The sequence below is a fragment of the Myotis yumanensis genome, unplaced genomic scaffold, assembly GCF_028538775.1.
Source record: "Myotis yumanensis isolate MYYU_CA2020_CCGP unplaced genomic scaffold, mMyoYum1.0.hap1 SCAF_7, whole genome shotgun sequence".
Taxonomy (NCBI): domain Eukaryota; kingdom Metazoa; phylum Chordata; class Mammalia; order Chiroptera; family Vespertilionidae; genus Myotis; species Myotis yumanensis.
The window spans coordinates 7739623-7759149 of NW_027223758.1; the positions used below are offsets into that span (position 1 = coordinate 7739623).

At 49.5% G+C, this 19527-nt stretch overlaps 1 protein-coding gene across 3 annotated transcripts; it reads left to right on the top strand.

Moving 5' to 3' along the window:
• Positions 1 to 2333: 2333 nt before the first annotated feature.
• CBLN4 (cerebellin 4 precursor) lies at positions 2334 to 8905 on the top strand. 3 transcript variants are annotated; one of them, XM_070421388.1, is made up of 4 exons: positions 2334 to 2624; positions 5517 to 5633; positions 7617 to 7840; positions 7922 to 8905. In XM_070421388.1, the coding sequence occupies exons 1-3, from the start codon at positions 2334 to 2336 to the stop codon at positions 7812 to 7814; spliced, it is 606 nt and encodes a 201-aa protein (XP_070277489.1). In that variant the 3' UTR covers positions 7815 to 7840; positions 7922 to 8905. The 3 variants fall into 3 exon arrangements, with proteins under 3 accessions (XP_070277489.1, XP_070277488.1, XP_070277487.1); XM_070421387.1 differs by having other exon boundaries at positions 7939 to 8905; XM_070421386.1 differs by having other exon boundaries at positions 7617 to 8905.
• The last annotated feature ends 10622 nt before the right edge of the window (positions 8906 to 19527 follow it).

Below are 19527 nucleotides of genomic sequence, written 5' to 3' on the forward strand. Positions count from 1 at the left end.
GTTCAGGTGAAAGGCTGCTGGCCTCGGGTGGGGCACCAGCACCTGGGGTAGGGGATGGCTGTCAGAAGGCACCAGGTCACCTGTATGGTTGCAGCTTAGATTAGTGAAACTCAACATCGTAACAAATAGCATGACGTGAGCACCTGCCAGTTAGAGCTGGTCCTGGCCCCATGGGCGCAGAGTCTGAAGGCCTGCATGACTCTAGGCACCAACTCTTTAGTTGCAATATTATAGAGCAGTAGGGCAGGGGGTCAGGGTGGGGTGGGGGCGGGGGTGGGGGTAAGGGAGGACACACACATACCAATGCTAACAGTTGAAACTGCAGTGTGGTGCTTATGGCTCAATGCCCCGCCCTCCTGGCTGCTGTTGGGGTGGGGGTCTTGAATTCACGCTGATGAGGAGGTCCTCCATCCAGGCAGGGAGAGGGAGCCACCCATGGCTGATGTTGCTCAACAAACACCTTCAGTGAATACTTAGTACATTTCTAGGAGCTCCGAATGGCTGACTGGGAGGCTGTTTTGACTGAAGATGTGCTGCCTGCCTGCCCTCTGGCAGCTGGACGTCTAGAAGGAACGTGGGAAGGGGTGACATGACCCACAGCAGCACAGAGCTGGAGGGACTTTAGTTAGCGGCCTTGCCCTCTCAGGAAGGCTCAGTGACTGGGCCAAGTTCACACAGCTGGTCACAGACAAGACAAACCCTTCCTCCCAGTGGAGGCTGGGGAAGATCAAGCTTGCCAGTCCGAGTGGCAGCCCGGTGGCACAGGGGCGGGGCGCCTCCAGAAGGGAGGAAAGTGCTGTATTTTCAGGAGTGGGTTGGTTTTTCTTAGGGGTACGGTTTTGGAAGACTTATTCTTGCTGAGTTAACTCCCTCTTCCACTCTTTTTTTCTGGCCTTGCCTGGGGTGGATTCGCTGTGTGAGTGGGGAGGTGCGCCCCTAGGCTCCCCGGGCTGCTCTTCCCTGAGCAGACGGCATGGAACACCTCCTCTCAGCGGCCCTCACTGGCTTCGGTCCGCCCGAGGCTTCCCAGGCCCCAGCGCTCTCTGTGGGGCAGGTGCTGGGCCAGGAGCGGTCGGGACTCCCGAATGTTCCCGGGTCCCGGGAAGAGCGCAGCGCAGGAGCCTCTGCCTCCAATTCCGCTCCGCAGCCGCCTGGCAGCGCCCCGCTCCGTTTGGAGGGCGCTCGGCTGCGGAGTCCCGCGCAGGGAGGGGCGGGGAGAGCCGCAGCCCCTTCCACCCCCCAGACCGAGGAGGGGCGAGCAGGCACCGAACTGGGGCCAGCACAAGGCTGCGGGCGCCCCTGCCTGCGCACACGCTCCTGGCGCCGCGCACTCCCCAGGGCCGAGTGGCCTAGGACTCTGGCACTAGAAGCCGGCGCACCCGCCTGCTTACGGATGCCTTAAGCGCCAGGCGGGAGCTGCTCAGATCGGGTCACCGGACTCCTTCTCCCCCTTTCCCCGGAGCCCACGGGCTGAGCTGGAAACCAACGCCAGCCGACGCTGCGCTCCTATAAATAGCGCGCTCGCTCAGGCTTCGCGCTCTCCTGGCTGCGGAGGACAGAGAAAGTTGCGCGCAGGGACTCTGGGCGTGGGGTGTGCGGCGTGCGGGTGCGGCACAGGCAGGAGAGGACCCTGCCAACCCAGCCGCCCTGCACCTGGAACTAATCCTGCCCATTTGCGCTTCCGGGCTGGGCATTTTGGCTAGCTGCTGCCTACCTGCGGCATCAGAGCCACACCGAGCTGTGGGGAATTTTTGACCAAGCAAAAGTGGCAGCCGCTTGGGTCCCGGCGATGAACACAGCCTCGCGTTCCTCTCCGCCGGGGAAACACCCTCCGCCGCTGTAATCCGTCCCTGCCGCTGGCCAGACGCGACAGGACCGCCTCGGCCCTGCTCCGAGCCCACCGCCCCGGGGCCTCTCTGAGCCCTCTTCATTCTTCCTGATCCGCGGTTCACCAGGGGGTGCTTAGGTTTGGGGTGAGCATTTACTGCCAGTTTCCCCTTTGAGGCGTGAATGTGAGGGTTTGGAGACTTCTAGATGTCTGGCAACAAGGGGGGCGGGTGAAGGAGCCCCAGGCAGGGCTGACTCTGGGGCGGAGGAGGGTGAGGTAGGGGGTTCTGCATGAGCTCCTTAAAGGACAAAGGTAACCGAGCTGGCGAGAGAGCGCGAGGGAGACTCTGACTTCAAACCAGAGAATCGGTGGAAGTGAGAGCGCCGCCGCCGCTGTGCCTGCAGCGCTGTCTATCTAACCGCCGGCATCTTCCGAGCCGGGTCCCGGGGAGCAGGCGACGCAGGCGAGCCAAGCGCCAGCCGCTGCGGCTGCACTCGCGCTCACCATGGGCTCGGCGCGCCGGGCGCTGTCCGTGGTGCCGGCCGTGCTGCTGGCCCTCACGCTGCCCTCGCTGCCCGTCTGGGCGCAGAACGACACGGAGCCCATCGTGCTGGAGGGCAAATGCCTGGTGGTGTGTGACTCGAACCCGGCCACGGACTCCAAGGGCTCCTCTTCCTCCCCTCTGGGGATCTCGGTGCGGGCGGCCAACTCCAAGGTCGCCTTCTCGGCGGTGCGGAGCACCAACCACGAGCCCTCGGAGATGAGTAACAAGACGCGCATCATTTACTTCGATCAGGTCAGATCCCGAGGGATGTGGGGCACCGGGGGCAGGGGCGGGGATTGCCGAGCGGCTCAGACCTGGCTGCCTGCTCGGGCTGAGCTCATCTGATTGGGATGTGGGGGATCATTTAGGCACTCGCCTCCCCAAATATGCCTGGGACTGAAACTTCCAGCGTCTCTCCCACGCTAGCCACTGCTGCCGCCCCGTTCTCCCCTGGCCTCCGGGAAAGGCTGCTGGGCGGCGGGACAGAGGCTGGGAACACAGGGCTGGGCAGCAAGAGCTCAGGACAAGTTCAGCAGCAACAGGTCCAAGGAGCTGGTGGGAGTCTGGTGCCTGGATTTTGCAATCTCTGGGCGAGAGCCCGGCCCCTGCCTCCGACCCCTGGCTGCAGGTGATCACAGGCCGTCCCGTGGGGCTCTCCACACGCAGGGTAAATGGTTTGCTTCTCCCAGGTGGGTGGGCACTCTGCAGAGATCTTGCAGGTGGCCGGAGAGGGTGCGCAGTGGCCAGGGTCGGTCTCGCTCACCTTTGGCCGCTGGGATCCCCACACACGTCTCAGGCGCCGCTGCGGGGGAAGCCCTTCCCTGGCGCTTGCAGAAAAGTTGCGGAGGCGGAGGGAAAGGAATTGGGCAGCTTCGCGGAGCGGCAAAGGGAAGCCCGGAGGGCCGCTGGCTCTCCCTTCTGGGCCTGTCCTTTCAGAGAATTGCAAATTGCTGGGAAAGGACCGGCTTTGGGGCTGAGGGTAGGGGATGGAGGAGGAACTGATGAAATCCATGGCTGCTTTTCAGAGACCTGGAGCTCAGATGTTTGGCTGATGAAAACCCCCAGGATATCAGCTCAGCGTTAGCGAGGAGTCATCACTGAAAACTGATTCCGGGGTTTTAATTTCCATCCTAAGTGCACCCAGAACCTTTTTATTTCCAAAGTCACATGCGTAGCCCACAGTTGTGTGAAAAGCCACATGCGTGAGAGCGCAAGTGAAGAGGTACTGTCTTCGCAGGTGCTAGGGAAGGAATAAGGCGACAGTAGGTTCCTTATTAATGTTTCCTAAGCAATGCACTCTCCCGCTGGCCAGAGACAGACCAGGCGCCTCTGGGGTTTCCTGTGGGAGAGCCACAGTTCAGCAGCCCCTTCGGGAGTGCAGTGCTTTCTATCCTGACAGAAACCAAGGCTAGACCCTCCCCTGGTTTGCATTCCGGCGCATTAATTATGTTGGATGCTGTGGGCACTGCACTGTCCTGCACAGGGCATTCTTCCCAATGACCCGTCCGTCAATTAGGAGAGGAGAAGGGCTTATTCCTCTGCTCAGGAGCCATGCGTCTTGGAGACAACAAGGCACATTTAGTGAAAATCTCAATGTGCCTGGATCTCTAATTACAGCGTCAACCTCCAGCCTTGTGTGCAGTCAACACTCACCAGCCCTTTCCCTTATTACTAATGACTTATGCTGCTTGTATCCGACTCAGGAAGTCCCCACTAAGTTTCTCAAATCACTTTAAATGTGCTGGGAGGAATCTTTGTAAAGCGTCTGCTGGGGATTACTGTGTGGCTAGGGATTTGCTGTCTGAAGATCCTTGATCTTCAGGTCTGAGAAAGAAATCTGGTGCTGACTTAGAAGAACGTGAAATCTCAGAATAACATTGTCCACATACATGCAGTTTAAGTCAGGGGTCGAGCCTGACCGTCGCTATATTCTAGTGCAGTTCTCAGAGGTAAAAGTATGTCTTTTGGGAATTATGCTAAAGGGTTAATATTGGTATATATGTGTTGTTTAAAAGAGATAGTAGCAGATTGCCTTTGATATAGGGGACATGTGTCTTTTAGGGACATCTGGTTTTTTTGAATGCCACTTATAGATTTATCTCTTAAGGAGAAATGGAAGAAATCCTAGTTATTTTTCAACTCCCCCCCCCCCCAACTTTTTCTTCTCTCTCTCTCTCTCTCTCTCAGAAAGGAAGGGACTTACCTATGAGATGTTTGCAAATTTGGTTTAAGAGGTCACTTGTTGAAATTCAAAGTTCATTTCACAACCAGTAGATCCAGATTGAGCGTCTTTGAAAACAAAATGCATTGTGGCTTTCTTTGGGAACAGCACCTGATTTCATGCTTCATTCTTGACCACTGAACTTTTTAAATAAAGAGCAGGTGGCTGATCAGAGGGTGACGGCCAACCCTGGGAGGAGCAGGAGAAGGCCACCTAGGTCACAGTCTGCTCTGATTCCCGCTCTCCTCTGTGGCAGCCTGTAAAAGCTGAGTCATTGCCAAAATAGAATTAAGGCCTAGATGGCACAGGGATGAAAAAGCGGCCAAGGCTCTCAGGAGAGGTTTGGCGGAGACTCCGGGGAGGGCCGGCCTCCAGATCACTCCGTGCACCAGCTGCTCAGTGTCATGGATTATGGCACGTGCGAGGGGGCGCCCAGGCTCTGTCTCTGTGTGTTGCGTCCAGGGAGGACTGGAGGGAGCCCATGGATGCGGATTGGCTGTGTGGGAAACACCACCTCTGGACACTGGGAAGGCTTGCAGAGGGTGGGAATGTAAGTACATGGCAGGGTCCTTTTATCTGATTTTCAAGTACAGCTGATAAATCCATAAGCCCTCACATGTTACCTACATGTTCCCAGAGCCATCAGGCCCTGCTGGAAATTGAGGCATGAATACTAAGCTGTTACTTTATATTTTCCGCTACCATTTAGAAGACAGAAGATCCTTTCAATATATAAATGCATTTTTTCAAGTCGCTAAAGAGGAAAGGAATAGAACTCAATGTTTTATTGTCTATGGTTTCTTAAGCTAGTTGTGGATTAGGAAAATAAAAAAAAAAAGAAAGAAAAGGGAGGAAGGAAGGAAACATACTTACAGAAGAGAATATTATAATAATTTACTGTTATTTATTATTTTTACTTGTAGATCCTGGTAAATGTGGGTAATTTTTTCACACTGGAGTCTGTCTTTGTAGCACCAAGAAAAGGAATTTACAGTTTCAGTTTTCATGTAATTAAAGTCTACCAGAGCCAAACAATCCAGGTATGTGTTTTGACCTGTTCCCTTTCTATCCCCAAACAACAGTGTTTATTGGTTGTGTGGTATGTATTTATCCAAATATCCACAGTAGTTTATTTTTAAAACACTTAACTTCTAATCCTCTCCTTTATAGCCTCTATTAAGGCATGTGACAAGAAGCATATGGAAAAAATAAACAATTGAACTTATTACCTTAATAACAACCAGCCATTTAAAAAACATGGGTTTGGATAAATGGTGATGAACGGAGGCTTGGCTTGGGGTGGTGAACACACAGTACCGTGTACAGATGATGTGTTATGGAATTGTGCAACTGAAACTTGTATAATTTTGTTAACCAGTGTCATCCTAATAAATTCAATGAAAAGGGAAAAAAGCATGGCTTAGTAAAAACTCAGTGACACAAATCTCTTTATAAGATCTTGATTTCATTTAGTGCAGGTGCAAAATTATTTCAACTTGTAGGGATAGAACTTGTAAGACCAGTAGAGTTTCATAAGTGCTTACTAAATGAAAACAAATTTTCTATCATTGTTAAGAATTAGGAGAAACAGTTTACTAGTAAGAATACATTTATGAGTAACTAACAATTATCCAATACACTTTTCTAACAAGAGTGTGCTACGCGCCCTAACCAGTTTGGCTCAGTGGATAGAGCGTCGGCCTGCGGACTGAAGGGTCCCAGGTTCGATTCCAGTCAAGGGCATGTACCTTGGCTGCGGGCACATCCCCAGTAGGGGGTGTGCAGGAGGCAGCTGATCGATGTTTCTCTCTCATCGATGTTTCTAACTCTCTATCCCTCTCCCTTCCTCTCTGTAAAAAATCAATAAAATATATTTTTTAAAAAAGAGTGAGCTACGCTTATGTTTTAGTTTACCCTTAGTTACTCTGATCCTGGTGAATTCTTACCAATTGCAATTCCACAGTTAACAATATATTTTGTGTTGTGCTTTCTAAGTAATAGGCTTGAGCTTACACTCAAAGGCAACCATGGGCCTAGTTCCTATAATGATTAAATGTGCGAACACCCAATGACACCAATACATGTCTATGGAGTTCAAGGAACATATTATCTTTTGCTCAATATTTGTACTGTGTGCTATGTCCATGTGAAAGATAGATACACTCACCTACCACTTTTACATTTCCTAGTGAATGGATAAATTGATCGACCTCAGATTTAATTTATTCAGTATTATTTTTTAAGGTAAAAAGAATGAACAGCTAGAAAACAAATTCACTGCCATAGGAAAGCTTTCCCAAGCCCCACTGTTTAGAAGTTAGTGTAATGTTTAATACAGTATGATCAAAATTGTAGTATGAAGAAAAGTGAATACATGTTGAGGTTATTTGTTAATAATTTTGAGCTTATTAATTATTAATTCTTTGCTAATTAGCCATCATTAAAATCTTCAATGGTAGTGGTGATTATTATTTTAAATACATGTTTCTTATCAAGGAAAACAGAAAAAGAAACCACAGCGCACACACAGTCCATGATTTAAGATGATTTTCAGCAGTATGCATGTCCCGGCTGCATAGTGACCTGCCCAGAAGTTGGTAGAACTTTGCTATGCCTGGTTTATCAGGGTGAAGGGTGCTGGGCCTCTTTTTACTAACACACCGGGAAGCTACAGGATTGCTTCCTTACCGAAAGATTGCTAATGAATCTCAGAGGTAAATAAAGCAGTGAGCTTAAGTTACAGGTGACGGGTAGCCAGTTTTCACATGGCTAGGCTGCTCTCTACAGATGGTGCTCTTTTGTAGGCATTTAAGGACATTTCTATGGAAGAAACTCAATTTCACTTTGAACAGCCCCTACCCCTAGCTTAGCAGCATACTAAGTCTAGCCACTGCACTTGGCTGATTTGAAAAGAAAGGGATATATTTACTAAACATCAGATATTTCCCCTTGAGCATTATCTGTTATCCCTAGCAGATTTTTTGACTCTAAGGAGAGCTTAGTGACTTTTTTTTCCCTTGTAGGTCAACCTGATGTTAAATGGAAAACCGGTAATATCTGCCTTTGCTGGGGACAAAGATGTTACTCGCGAAGCCGCCACCAATGGAGTCTTGCTCTACCTGGATAAGGAGGATAAGGTTTACCTAAAACTGGAGAAAGGTAACCTGGTCGGAGGCTGGCAGTATTCCACGTTCTCGGGCTTCCTGGTGTTCCCCCTATAGAATCCATTCTCCGTGGCGTTCACCAGGTGAGGGGCTGCTCACCACTGAGTTATTGGAAGATCATTTTCTCATCCTCGGAGTGATGTCTTAATGGTTTCATGGGTCAGTATGGATTCTCTTTCAGGATCCCAGGCCTGTCCAGACCAGTCCAGCTTTACCGATTACTTTTGCGTGCCTGCGCTCCCTATGTGTGGATCAGGACTCGGCAGACAATTCCTATCTGTGCGTCCGTGTAACCGTTATAGACTATCTGCAGATTCCTTCTGAATTTAATTTCCTGGAATTACTGAATTCGTTGCAGATGTGGAATTTTATCTATTTGTTTTTAAAAGACTGGCAAGTGGGTCTAAGAACGAGAAGATGCAAGAGTTTTGACTTCAATCAACGGTTAGTGCGAAGCTGCCAAAGAACTTACCTGTGTTGGTACATTGGTCACGCGTGTTCTTATTCCTTTGGACTCGGCTTGTTTTGTTCAGTGTAGGTACCTGGGAATTGTTTTGTGGTGACTGGTTTTGTGTTTTCTCTACCAATAGGGTAATGAACGGCTTGCCCGCAAACTTACCCTATGAGATCCCCAACATGACTTCCCTTGAAAAAAAGAATGCTTCATAGTTTTATTTTAATTATATATGTGAAAGAGTCATATTTTCCAAATTATATTTTCTAATAGGAAGAATAGGTCATAAATCTGACAAGGAAAAGGTTGCTTACCTGAGTTCTACCTGCTCAACCCCCAAACTTCCCCAAACCGCTCTCCTCCACGGGAAATCTTATACTTTGTTGCTCGACTTTAATTAACATGATTGATGATAATCACTTTATTAAAGACCTAAGGGATTTTCCCCCTTAGCCATGACCACTTTATTAACAAGTGATGGGATGCCCTTGTTTTTAATTATACTTATGTTTCCAACCTTCTGTTATGTTTGAAGTATCATCTGGTTTTGCCTTAACTCCTTGAATTGTATATATTTATCTGTTTAGCTGATATGAAATCCAAATATCCCATATCTAAACTTAGTGCAATATCTTATTTTGTCTTTTGTACAGATCATATGAATTCATAAAATTATTTATGTCCCTGTTATAGAATAAAGGTTAATATATGTTAGTTGAATTTTGTCCATTCCTTTTGGAAATGTGCATTCTGCTGAGTTTATTTCCCCTCTCTCTCCAATCTTTTCCCCCTTCCTTTTTTCCTCCCATCCTTCCTTTCATTTCTTTTTCCTGGAGTTGAATGAAAACTTTCTGGATTTTTAGGGACAGTCCCCTGAATTGGCATGTGGAACCTTTACTGTGTTTAACCTGTCCAACCAGGAGCTGTGAGCTTGCCGGCAGGGGGCCCATGAACTTGGCAACTCTTTTGCCAGAGGATTTATTGTTAGGAAGTTATGTTAAAAAAAAAAAAAACCCTAGCCCTAGCCGGCTTGGCTCAGTGGATAGACTCTATCCGATAGAGTATTGGCCTGCGGACTAAAGAGTCCCGGGTTTGATTCCGGTCAAGGGCATATGCCTGGGTTGCAGGCTCAATCCCCGGTGGGGAGTGTGCAAGGAGGCAGCCGATCAATGATTCTCTCTCATCATTGATGTTTCTATCACTCTCTCCCTCTCCCTTCCTCTCTGAAATCTATCTATCTATCTATCTATCTATCCCCTAAAATATCACGAGGTGCTCAGTAAATGAATGAGTGGTGATGAGTAAAAAGAACTATATTCTCCAACTGAAGACTTGAGGGAAGAGTTCTCCCCTTTTCTCAACGCTGAGAGACAAGCAGACACCGTGGGCTGCTTTTCAGGGGGAACTGTTATCACAGGTGTCTCTTCTGGAGATCTGGCTCCATTTCCTGGTCTGTTGTCAATGAACACAGTTTTGGGAGGCCCCCTTCTGTAGCTTGGGGCAGTGAGGAGGGTGTTATGGGTCCTTCAGGAGAAAACACACAGGCAGGTCCTCCAGAATAATGGTGATTCCTCACCAAGTCAGCATATTCATTCATCACAGGAAGCCTCCTCCTTCCCCAAGACCAATTATCTGGCGATGTTGGTGATGGATCCTCAACGTTTTGCTTGGCAAGATATCCCTCAGCTGACTTTCAGTTAAAAACCGTCCCTCCGTTATGATCAAGAAAGATAATGGATTTTATCCCGGTGTGAGTGGCTTGCTCTGAAAGTGGATCTGCCCTAAGGTAGGCTCTGCCACAGTCTGTCTTCAGAGCTCGTGTCTGTACGTGGCAGCTGAGCAGCTCGTGCTGAAATGAGTGTGCCATTCGTCATCATTTTAGCAGAATGGCTTGAGTATTGGAGTTACCAATAGATACCTGCAATGGGCGGGGGTGTTTGGTGTGTAACAAAACAGACCAACGTGGAAATGGCTGTTATAAGCATGCCCGTGGCCATCCTTTGGGGCTTGCCCTTAACCTTCCTGATTTTTCCTGAATGTAAAAGAACATTGGCAGAAGGCTTGCCTTTAATTCCTAAGCCCCACTATATATATTTTGTTGCAGAAAACATTTAAAACCTTCAAGGCAAAACCTGTATGAAAAGGCATTGAAGCGGTGGCTATCAAATATGGGGGTGCCTGCAACAGAGACCCCAGTGGAGGGATGAGATCGCTGATGAACAAAGCCGGAATGAAAGCCATAGGTGCCTACCCCAAAGTAGGTGTAGGAAGTAAGAGCTACCCAGAACATAGTGGCTGGACAGACGAGACTGAAGTGAGGAACATGGCTACAGGGACAGAATAACAGCCAGGGGAGCATGGATTTTGGAGAGGAGAGGATGGAATTCCACAACCTTCATTTACAAGCGCTGTGACCTTGGACAGGTTTCTCCACCTCTCTGAGCATCAGTGAGTTGTTTCATATGTAAACAGAAATGGTTGTGAGGATTAAAGAAGACATGTGCAGTGCCTGGCACATAGTAGGGACTCAACTAAGGGCCTGTGGTTATTACTAGACTTTAAAGCCTTCATACAGGCAAGTAAGGCAGAAGGAGGATATAAACTTGGCCCAAGGAAGGCATGGAAAGTGAGTTGGGGTGGGACTGGTTAGAGGTGGGAGGCAGAGCTGTCAGAAGTATTTCCAGAAATGGAGCCAGATGCTCCGAGTATTCCATGGCTTGAAAAATAGTTTTCAGAAACTGCTCAGTCCACAAAAATGCTAATTGAACGCAGTATTTGCATTGGCCCTGTCCACATTCATCAATGCCAGCACCATCCCTTCCTGGATGCTCCCATCTCCTTTGACTGCTCCTTGATCTATTGATCAACAAAGGCGAGCGTGGTCTGTAGCAAGCACTTTCTCCAACAGAATCCTGGGAAAACAACACTGAGGGAAACACAGAGCCTGTACCTCAGATTTCACTGAGCCAACTGTTTTTTTTTGGGGGGGGGGGGGCGGGGAGATGAGGAGGGTTCCTCATGATCCCAGATTCTGCTAGAGCCTGATTCTCTCATTAAAATTTAATTTCAATTTTTTCTTTTTAAATGTAGGTTGTGTTCTCATTTCCTCTTGGTTCTTGGTCTTCTTTTGGCCTCTAGTTTTAGCAAGTTAGTGCTTTAAATCTCCAAGTAAACATCTTTAACTGCTATTGATTAAATTTTCCTTATAATGCCTCCTGTGCTTTGCTAGGTGCTGAGTTTATAGAAGTGGGGACATCCGCCCTTTTCAGGTCTCCCTGAAGGTCAAACAGCTACAGTCTTCTCAAGAGGCCAGTGGTCTGAGCGCCTGACTTCGTCTCTCCTTCTGACTGAGGGTACTAGGGTTTATCAGTCCTCCTCCACCATGTAACTACCTGCCCCAGAACCATGGCAGTCTATTGGTTACAGCAGGGTCCCCAAATTGGTTGATCTAATGATGATAGAGAAGTAATGAAAACCAAGAAAGTTGGCTGCAATGTAAGCGGTTCACACTCAGAGCTGTGGAGCTGCAGCTGAATTCGTGTCCTATGTGGTCTTGCAGGGTGGGAGCTGGGATTGAAGAGGCTTGTTTCCAAATAGTTCACTCTGTTCCCTCCAACCCAGGCAGACCTTTAATGTGGGTGTCAAATCTCTTAGAATAAAAAAGTTGCTTTTCTTTGGCCCCCTCTGACCATTCTGTGGAAAACAACTTTGAGAAGCCGGTCCTGAAGTTCTCCTTTGTCATCTTCTCAAACTAATGGGCATAGAATTGTCTGGAAACTTGATGAAAGGCGGATTCTGACGTCTCAGGTCTGGAGTGGAGCCCTAGAGGTACATTTCTAGGGAGCCCCAGAGGATGCCGGTGGTGCTGGCCTGGGGACCACACATAGGAGAGTGAGACCTTCCATCACAGTTTCCTAAAGCCTGTCACTCAAAGCATGGCTAAGGACCAGTGGTGTCCACCTCAAGGTGGAGGGAAGGGGGAGGGGCAGGGAATTAGACTCATCCAGACGCACTGTGTCAGAACCCACACTTTAACCAGATCTTTTTGCTGCTCTGTGACGTCTTAGCACAGTAAGGTTGACAAAGCTCTGTCTTTGATTGAAACCCAAGAGCCACCTGTGTCAGAACCACCTGTGCTGGGTTTTAGGCAGCTGAGTTTCAGTCCTTTCTGGTTCAGGGAGGGCACTGCTTCTGCAGGGACCGGGAGAACAGTGCTCCTGTCCCCCTTCTTATTTTGAACTCAGCGAGCCAACCACAGTGAGCCGGGACTTTCTCGCAGGTAAGCAGGAGCTGGTTCTGTGATGGCTGAGGCTGGAGGGATGCTGCCGGTGTGTGAGAGGGAGGACCCCAGGAAAACGTACCTAGGGAAAAGGTGGGGACCCTGGCAGGAGAGCGAAGGTAGGTCACCCACGGAGAGGGGTTGTCTTGTGAAGAAGGAAAGACCCTAGTGGCGTTCCTCACCTTGCCAGGACGTGCTCCAAATTGAAGATGCAGTTACTCCTCGATTTTCTCTGTAATGAAATGATGCTTCTCCAGGGACTGAGATGCTTCTGTTAAGGTACACTTGGCATTCAGCTTCTGAAGACATTGCTCATCTGAGTGAGGTGTGTGTGTGTGTGTGTGGGGTGTGTGTGTGTGTGTGTGTGTGTGTGTGTGTGTGTGGAGAGAGAGAGAGAGAGAGAGAGAGAGAGAGAGAGAGAGAGAGAATATATTCAGAAGGATCAAGGATACCAGCAATTTCTAGCAGGCCAGTTAGTACGTTTAAAATTCATCTAGGGGCAGAAGCCTTTCTTAAAATGTTTCAGTCCAACTGATGATATTGACAACGAGAAAGTACATTGCTGTAGGGACTGAGCCAAGGAGGTCTTCATTTCTCATTTTCGCCTGGAGAAGAGGAGTTTTGACCTCTGACTTTGCAGGACCGGTAGTTTTAGAAGAAGCCAGAGGGCATGGGCCTGGCAGTTCCTGGGGAAGTGGGTCTTGGCAGGTAACCCCTCTGTGCTCACAGTTTAGGGGGAGAAAGGTGGGCTGTCCCTCTTCCTCTGTCTCTCCTTCTTTCTTTTTCTTTTTGGGTCATGTTTTAGCTTTGACGTCAAGATACAGTCAATAAAAGGAAGAAAATGTAGGGAAACGGATGCAGGTTGAGTGGCTATTTCCACATTACTTTTCCCCCTCAGGACAAGAGGAGAACATGGCTTAAAGTGACCTAGCGCACGAGAGAGAAGGGGAATGGACAAGCCAGCACAGGCCGGGGCCCTGTCAGGATGGGAGTCTAGTGACCCGCGCAGCCAATGAGGCTGAAGATCATGGCGTTGGAAACCAGTGCTGGTGGGTGTAGACATGACCGATGACAAGGGCCAAGGCTGTATCATCAGGCTAGGGTGTCGTCATACAGGAAAGAGGGCTGGTACCATTGGCCAAGGAATTGAAGGGACGCATCCACACTGGATACTCAGGTCAGAACATATGTCTGGGCCCGAGTGAGATGACACCATCTCTGTTCTATATACCGTCCCCCACTGTTTAGACTGCCCCATTATCCTGTTTAACCAATGACTGTGGCCAGTCTGCGTGGTCCAGCCCTGGGGATGGGATTTGGGTTCGTGGATCATGTTCTGTGTTTCAAAGACGGATCTACCTCCCTTTGTAAGTTGTGCGGGGTCTTTCTTCTACCCCCCTGAGCTTTCTGGAAACACCTAAGTGGGGATGAGTGTTTCTTTTAAAGTATCTTGGCTTTTAAGTTGAGTCTTAGCTTTTTAACACCACAGTGAAATGAATCATGATTTTTCTTCCGTGATGCAAACAAAAATGGAGCAACGACTAGCAGGAGAAGCATTTGATAAAAGTAATAATGTTCAAGAATAAGAAAGTTCCACAAAACACAGCAGAAAAAACAACGGATACAGTTTCATTGGGATCTGACATGCTAGTTAAATGGAAAGGACTATAATCGATTCTGGTTTCTGTTCGAGTTGTTTTCCCTCCTCTCTGAGTGTCACAGTCAGTTCCCTGCAGGTGGGATTCCGTTTCACAAGCAGGAAGTCCAGCTCCTCTTCATGAGGGTGACTGTGGACAGGGGCAGCATCAGGAAGCGTAGAGTCTGCCCTTCCATTCCTAGGCTGGCCCGATGGAAGGAAACACGCTGCCACAGGGCCTGGGAACTTCTCTCTGGGGAGAGGAATGCCTCCCAGTTCAGTAATTCCAGGAAGCTGATTCTGAGCTCGGAAGGAGGCCACATTCAGCTGCCTGCCCCCCATCCCCCAGGAGAAGTCATCAGAACAGGAGGCCCCAGGGGCTGTGAGAATTAGGACCAACGTCAGAGCGCCTGGGGAGGTCTCCGAGGAGATAGGACTTTGTCCTTTGCCTGCTTGTGAGATGAAGCATAAGTATCCATAAAGGGAGCCCATAAGAGCCATTAGAAAGTCTTATTTTGCAAGATTTCCTTTTCTTTGAATTGGTTGTTAAAGAAAAAACATCAAGTCCTCCTTTACTACTAGAAATTGTCACCATACATGAGTTGAAGTTGGCAATTTTGTTCATGATTTTCAGAGAGCTAGAGGCGTTTGGGTGCACCCATTCTTTACTGATTAAACAGACATGCTTATTGTGGACCTACTGTGTGCACTGTACATTCTGTAAACTGCATCTGCTCTTTCGTCTTTCCTACAAGTTCAAAACCTCTTTGCAGACGCTTCTTCACTTTCCCAGTAGAAATTCCGTGGCTGGAAGCAGAGCGGTGTTCACGTGCATGGAACCAAACGAGCTGCGTGTGGGGCAACGAAACCTGCTTCAGGGTAACCTTGTGACAGTGACGAGTAGCATAGGGTGCCCTGGACAGTGTGGGGCCACGCTCTTGCTCTGTCCCAGGGGGCCCCTTCTGTCATAGACACCCCAGCACTGTTTATCTATCCATTACTGGGGTTTTCTATCAGAAGGCCACACTAAACACAATAAACGTGCGTGACAAGCTTCTGACAGATGGAAGTACCTTCTGTAAGGAGCTCTTCCTCCTAATTTGCACAAAAGTGCTCCAAAGGTCAGCTGTGGGCTTCCCTGCGACCTGTCATGTCTTATTTCTAAGGAATGTCTGTGGTTATGGGAAGGGAGGCTCAGGCCTGCATACCATGGTCTGTGGGAAACGATTGGGTGCCCCAGCTCTGCTAAGTCCGCCTGGCGCCCTGGCCTGTGACCCAGTCCCAGTAAGTCCCCGCCTGGCGCCCTGGCCTCTGACATAGTCCCAGGAAGTCCCCGCCTGGCGCCCTGACCTCTGACACAGTCCCAGGAAGTCCCCGCCTGGCGCCCTGGCCTCTGACACAGTCCCAGGAAGTCCCCATTGACACCTAGAGCTGGAGGTGAGGGGCTCTTTCTCCATGAGGGGCAGCTGCACCTTCTGAGCCAATAAACCAGCTTCCTGAAAAGCTGAGCAGGTGAAGCGTGAACCCAGAGGCTGAGGTTTGCGAGGAAAACCCTTCTTTGGGGATCTCTTGTAACTCAGCTGTATTTCTGTCTCCGTCCCACCTCCTACAGGACTGGCTGGTGGGACTCTCTCTCAGTCTTTGCTGCCCCCCCACTGCCCCCGCCCCCCCCCCGCCCCCCCCCCCCCCCCCCCCCCGTCGCTTCCCCATGGATTTGGACAACATCTGGGGCTTATGAGTTGGGTAGGGGAGAGGCCTGCTCGGTCATGGGTTCATGTGGATTTTGGTGAGGTGGCTGGAAGTCTCACGGGCCATTTGCTCTCTGCTTGTGCCTCTCTTGAGATGATGAGTGAAAAGGGAGGGAGGAGGAGGAGGAGGAGTTCACTCTGTCTGGTTATCCTCCTGGCACCTGTCTGGTGACTGAGCCACGGGCGGGTGTGGTGAGGGCAGGCAGCCCTGCCGGGTTCTCAGGACTGTGCACCCGCTCAGGACATCCCACCCTGGGACTTCCTGTCTGGCCTAAGCTTCGGGACGCACCCCAGGCTGCCTGCTGGGTGCGCATCCACCTCCTCTCCCTGCTGGAGTCTGGGTAAGTGGCCTTGGAGACCCTGCCTTTCAGAAAACAACTTCTGAGGAGCAGCTGAGAGGACCTCCCGCATCATCTCAGGAAACAGAACTTCTGGAAGAATCTGGCTCACGCGTCCTGGTCTCCCTGGGCAGGCGTTTGGTCTTCTCTCTGTTTCTTGGCTGAAACTGCAGAGGCCGAAGGGCGCTCCTCCAGGATCTGCTTGGGGGTCCCGAGCAGCTCTGTCCTTGATGCTGCAGGTTCTGGGAAAGTCACGCCTCAGCGACCTCAGAAGGCAGAGTGTCCTCTCTGCTTGCTTCCCAGAGAAGTCAGATGCTCTTACGGATATTTTTCCATTGATTTCTAGAAAGAGTGGAAGGGAACGGGGGAGAGAGAGAAGCATTGATGTGAGAGAGACACATTGATTGATTGCCTCCCGCATGCGCCCCTACCAAGGGCCAGGGATCGAGCTTGCCACCAAGGCATGTGCCGTGACTGGAATCAAACCTGGGACCCTTCAGTCTGCAGGCTGACACTCTATCCACTGAGCCAAACCGGCTAGGGCTCTTACAGTGTTTTTGGACTTTGCTGTGCATAGGGACCCCCCTGGGATGCTCGTCAAAAATGTTAGGATGTCTTTCTCATCAGCAGACTTTCTGGTTTGATAAGCCTGGGCGGGACTCAGGAAATGTGCATTTTTGATCAGCACCACGGGGGATTCCAATGCTGTGGTGCCTGCACCACCTTTTGAGTATTAAGTAAAAATACCGCTGGGGCTGTGCATGCTCATGTGGAGAAGCTGGTCTTGGTGCGAAGTTAGGAGTGACTGACCCATCACTGCCCGTTGTCTTTCTAATGTGGCCACTAAGTCTGAGCCGAGTGGATGGGTCTGGAAGTGGGAGGTTGCTCTTTAAGTTCCCAACCTAGAAAGTCACATTTTTAAAAAATAGTTTTCACAGTGGTTTTATTTTTTCCCTTTGTATGTTTTCTGAATGACCAAATGAATGCATGTTTGTTTAAAAAATTGCAAACGATGCTGCCTCGTGTAGGGTAACACCGGAATGATCTCTCAGCCTGTGCGTCCACTCAGGTCCCTGGCTCACTGGGGTCCCTGGGATGCAGGTGGGAGCCCACGCCTGTCCTGGTTCAGTTTCTCCAGCTGATTCCAATGCTCTGGAGAGACTTTCAATATTGCTATCATTGAGTCCCAAACAAACATTTGATTTCAACCCATCTCTGCATTGAAAATTCATAAACATGCCTGCCCCTAATTCCAGGTAGGAACCCTTAAAAACCGGCCCTGGTGCCGTCAACAGAAGCCCTGGTGCTGACGGATTCCTGGTGTGCGGGCACCAGAGCGCCTGCTTCTAAAGCAGCTTTGGGACAGCAGCCAGGCTCCTGTGTCCCCAGCGCCTCTGGGTGTGAGTGAGGGGACAAGACCGATGCTCCCTGACAGTCCCCAGCCCTCCATCCCGGGGAGTAGACTGAATGGAGGTCCTGAGCGAGCACCCGGCCTCCTGGCTTCCTGTGCACAGGACATTCTTGGTGGATATGTACCCATGGAAAGCCCTCGCTCTGGGCTGCCTGTGCTTCATGCTGTAATACACACGGCAGCCTGCTCATCGCGACCGTCAGCATTACAGGGGCTTCTCCTGGGGATTCTGGAAGTGCATTTTGAGCACCAGGCAGAATGAGGCTAGTCCCTCGATGCAGAGCCGCCTGGTCTGGTGGGGTACCCCGCCCCAATCCTGCTGCCCTGTGAAGCTGGGAGCTGTGCAAGGCTGTAGGTGAGAAGGAAGATGCTGGGAGAAACCCACAAGGCACTAAAAACCGCCAAGTCATGCGGTTCTCTTTGCACCACGTTCTCATCACAAAAAGCACCCCCATTCAAGGCTGTGAATTTTAGGTGATTCAGGAGCTACAACCACGAAATTTCTAGACCTAATCTTACTACCTAGAGATGATCACCATTAACATTGCATAACATCTCAGATGTGTATGTGTGTGTGTGAGTGTGAGCACATTTCTTTAAAAAAAAACACACAAAATTGCAGTCATACCATTCAGCTCTGTATCTTTCTTATTCTCTTAATATATCATTAATATTTTCATTTTTAAAATAACTGCATTTTTTTTCTGTTATTTTTAAGCAATAAACACTTATAAAAGTTGCCTGTGCAGTACTGAGTTCTTTTTCCCAAACCATTTGAGGGTAAGTGTGTCCCTTCATCCCCACCCCCAAATATTTTAGTATGTATTTCTTACCAACAAGGAAATTCTCTTACATAGCTATTACACCACCATAAAACCAGGAAATCAGTAACTACCATCTAGTAATCCTCAGATCCCGTTCAAGGTCTCACCAAGTGTCCCAGTAACGTCCTGCACAGCGAAAGGTCCCAGGTCAAAGTCATACATCGCATTCTGTTGTCAGGACCCTTCAGACCCCTTTAGTCCAGTACATGTCCTCAGTCTGTGGCTGACTCTTGTGAAGATGGTGTTTTATTTTGCAGCACTTCCCTCCCTTTGGGTGTGTCTGAGGCCTCCTCACGACTGATTTCAGGTTATGCATCTCTGCCAGGGACATCACAGCAGTGATTCTGCCTTGCCTTCTAGCAGGGGGCACACACTTTTATGTTGTTCCATCGCCGATAATGTTCCCTCTGACTGTTAATCTACTAACTGATCACTCCCTCTGTGTATAACCAATGGTTTCTACCATTGCCCTTCCCTGCACGGATGCCCTCCTTACCTCACTCGGGATCCAACATCTCCTGCTGGACAGCCCCCATCCCCCCACACCAATGTAGAGGCCTTTCTCGCCCCACCTGGACTCCCCACCTGACATGGGGTTGCTTCCCCATGGAAAACCTCTCCTTACCTATCTGGGCTTCAACATTGCAAGACAGGTGGCCCGCCCACCTGAATACCTTCCTTCCTCATCTTGAGCACCCATAATGCTCTCTCTCACCTATCTTGTCTATATATACTGCTTAATACTCATTACATGGTTAATTTATCTACAGACTTGTTTTATCTTTTGCCTGTCTCCTTCTTTTGACTGTAACTCCCATCATGGAGTGAGTTTGTTTCTCTCATCACTGCAAGTCTTGACCTAGTAGGGGCTCAGTAAGTGCCCACTGATCGACAGTATACTAAAGCCCTTTGCTCACGTTCACAGGGTCATGTTCTCCTCATCAGGTGGCCTTTGAGGATGAGGTTGGCCATTGAGCCTTTGCAGTAGATCTCTTCCTTGCAGCCACCATTCTCGTGGCCCACAAGATAATTCTGGTTCTTTTCCCTGGTAGGCACGTGGTAGACCACATGATAAGTAGA

Coding starts and splice junctions, on each gene's coding strand:
- CBLN4 (XM_070421386.1), top strand. CDS start 2,334: ATGGGCTCGGCGCGCCGGGCGCTGTCCGTGGTGCCGGCCGTGCTGCTG. Junction 2,625..5,516: donor GCATCATTTACTTCGATCAG/GTCAGATCCCGA, acceptor TTTTACTTGTAG/ATCCTGGTAAATGTGGGTAA. Junction 5,634..7,616: donor ACCAGAGCCAAACAATCCAG/GTATGTGTTTTG, acceptor TTTCCCTTGTAG/GTCAACCTGATGTTAAATGG.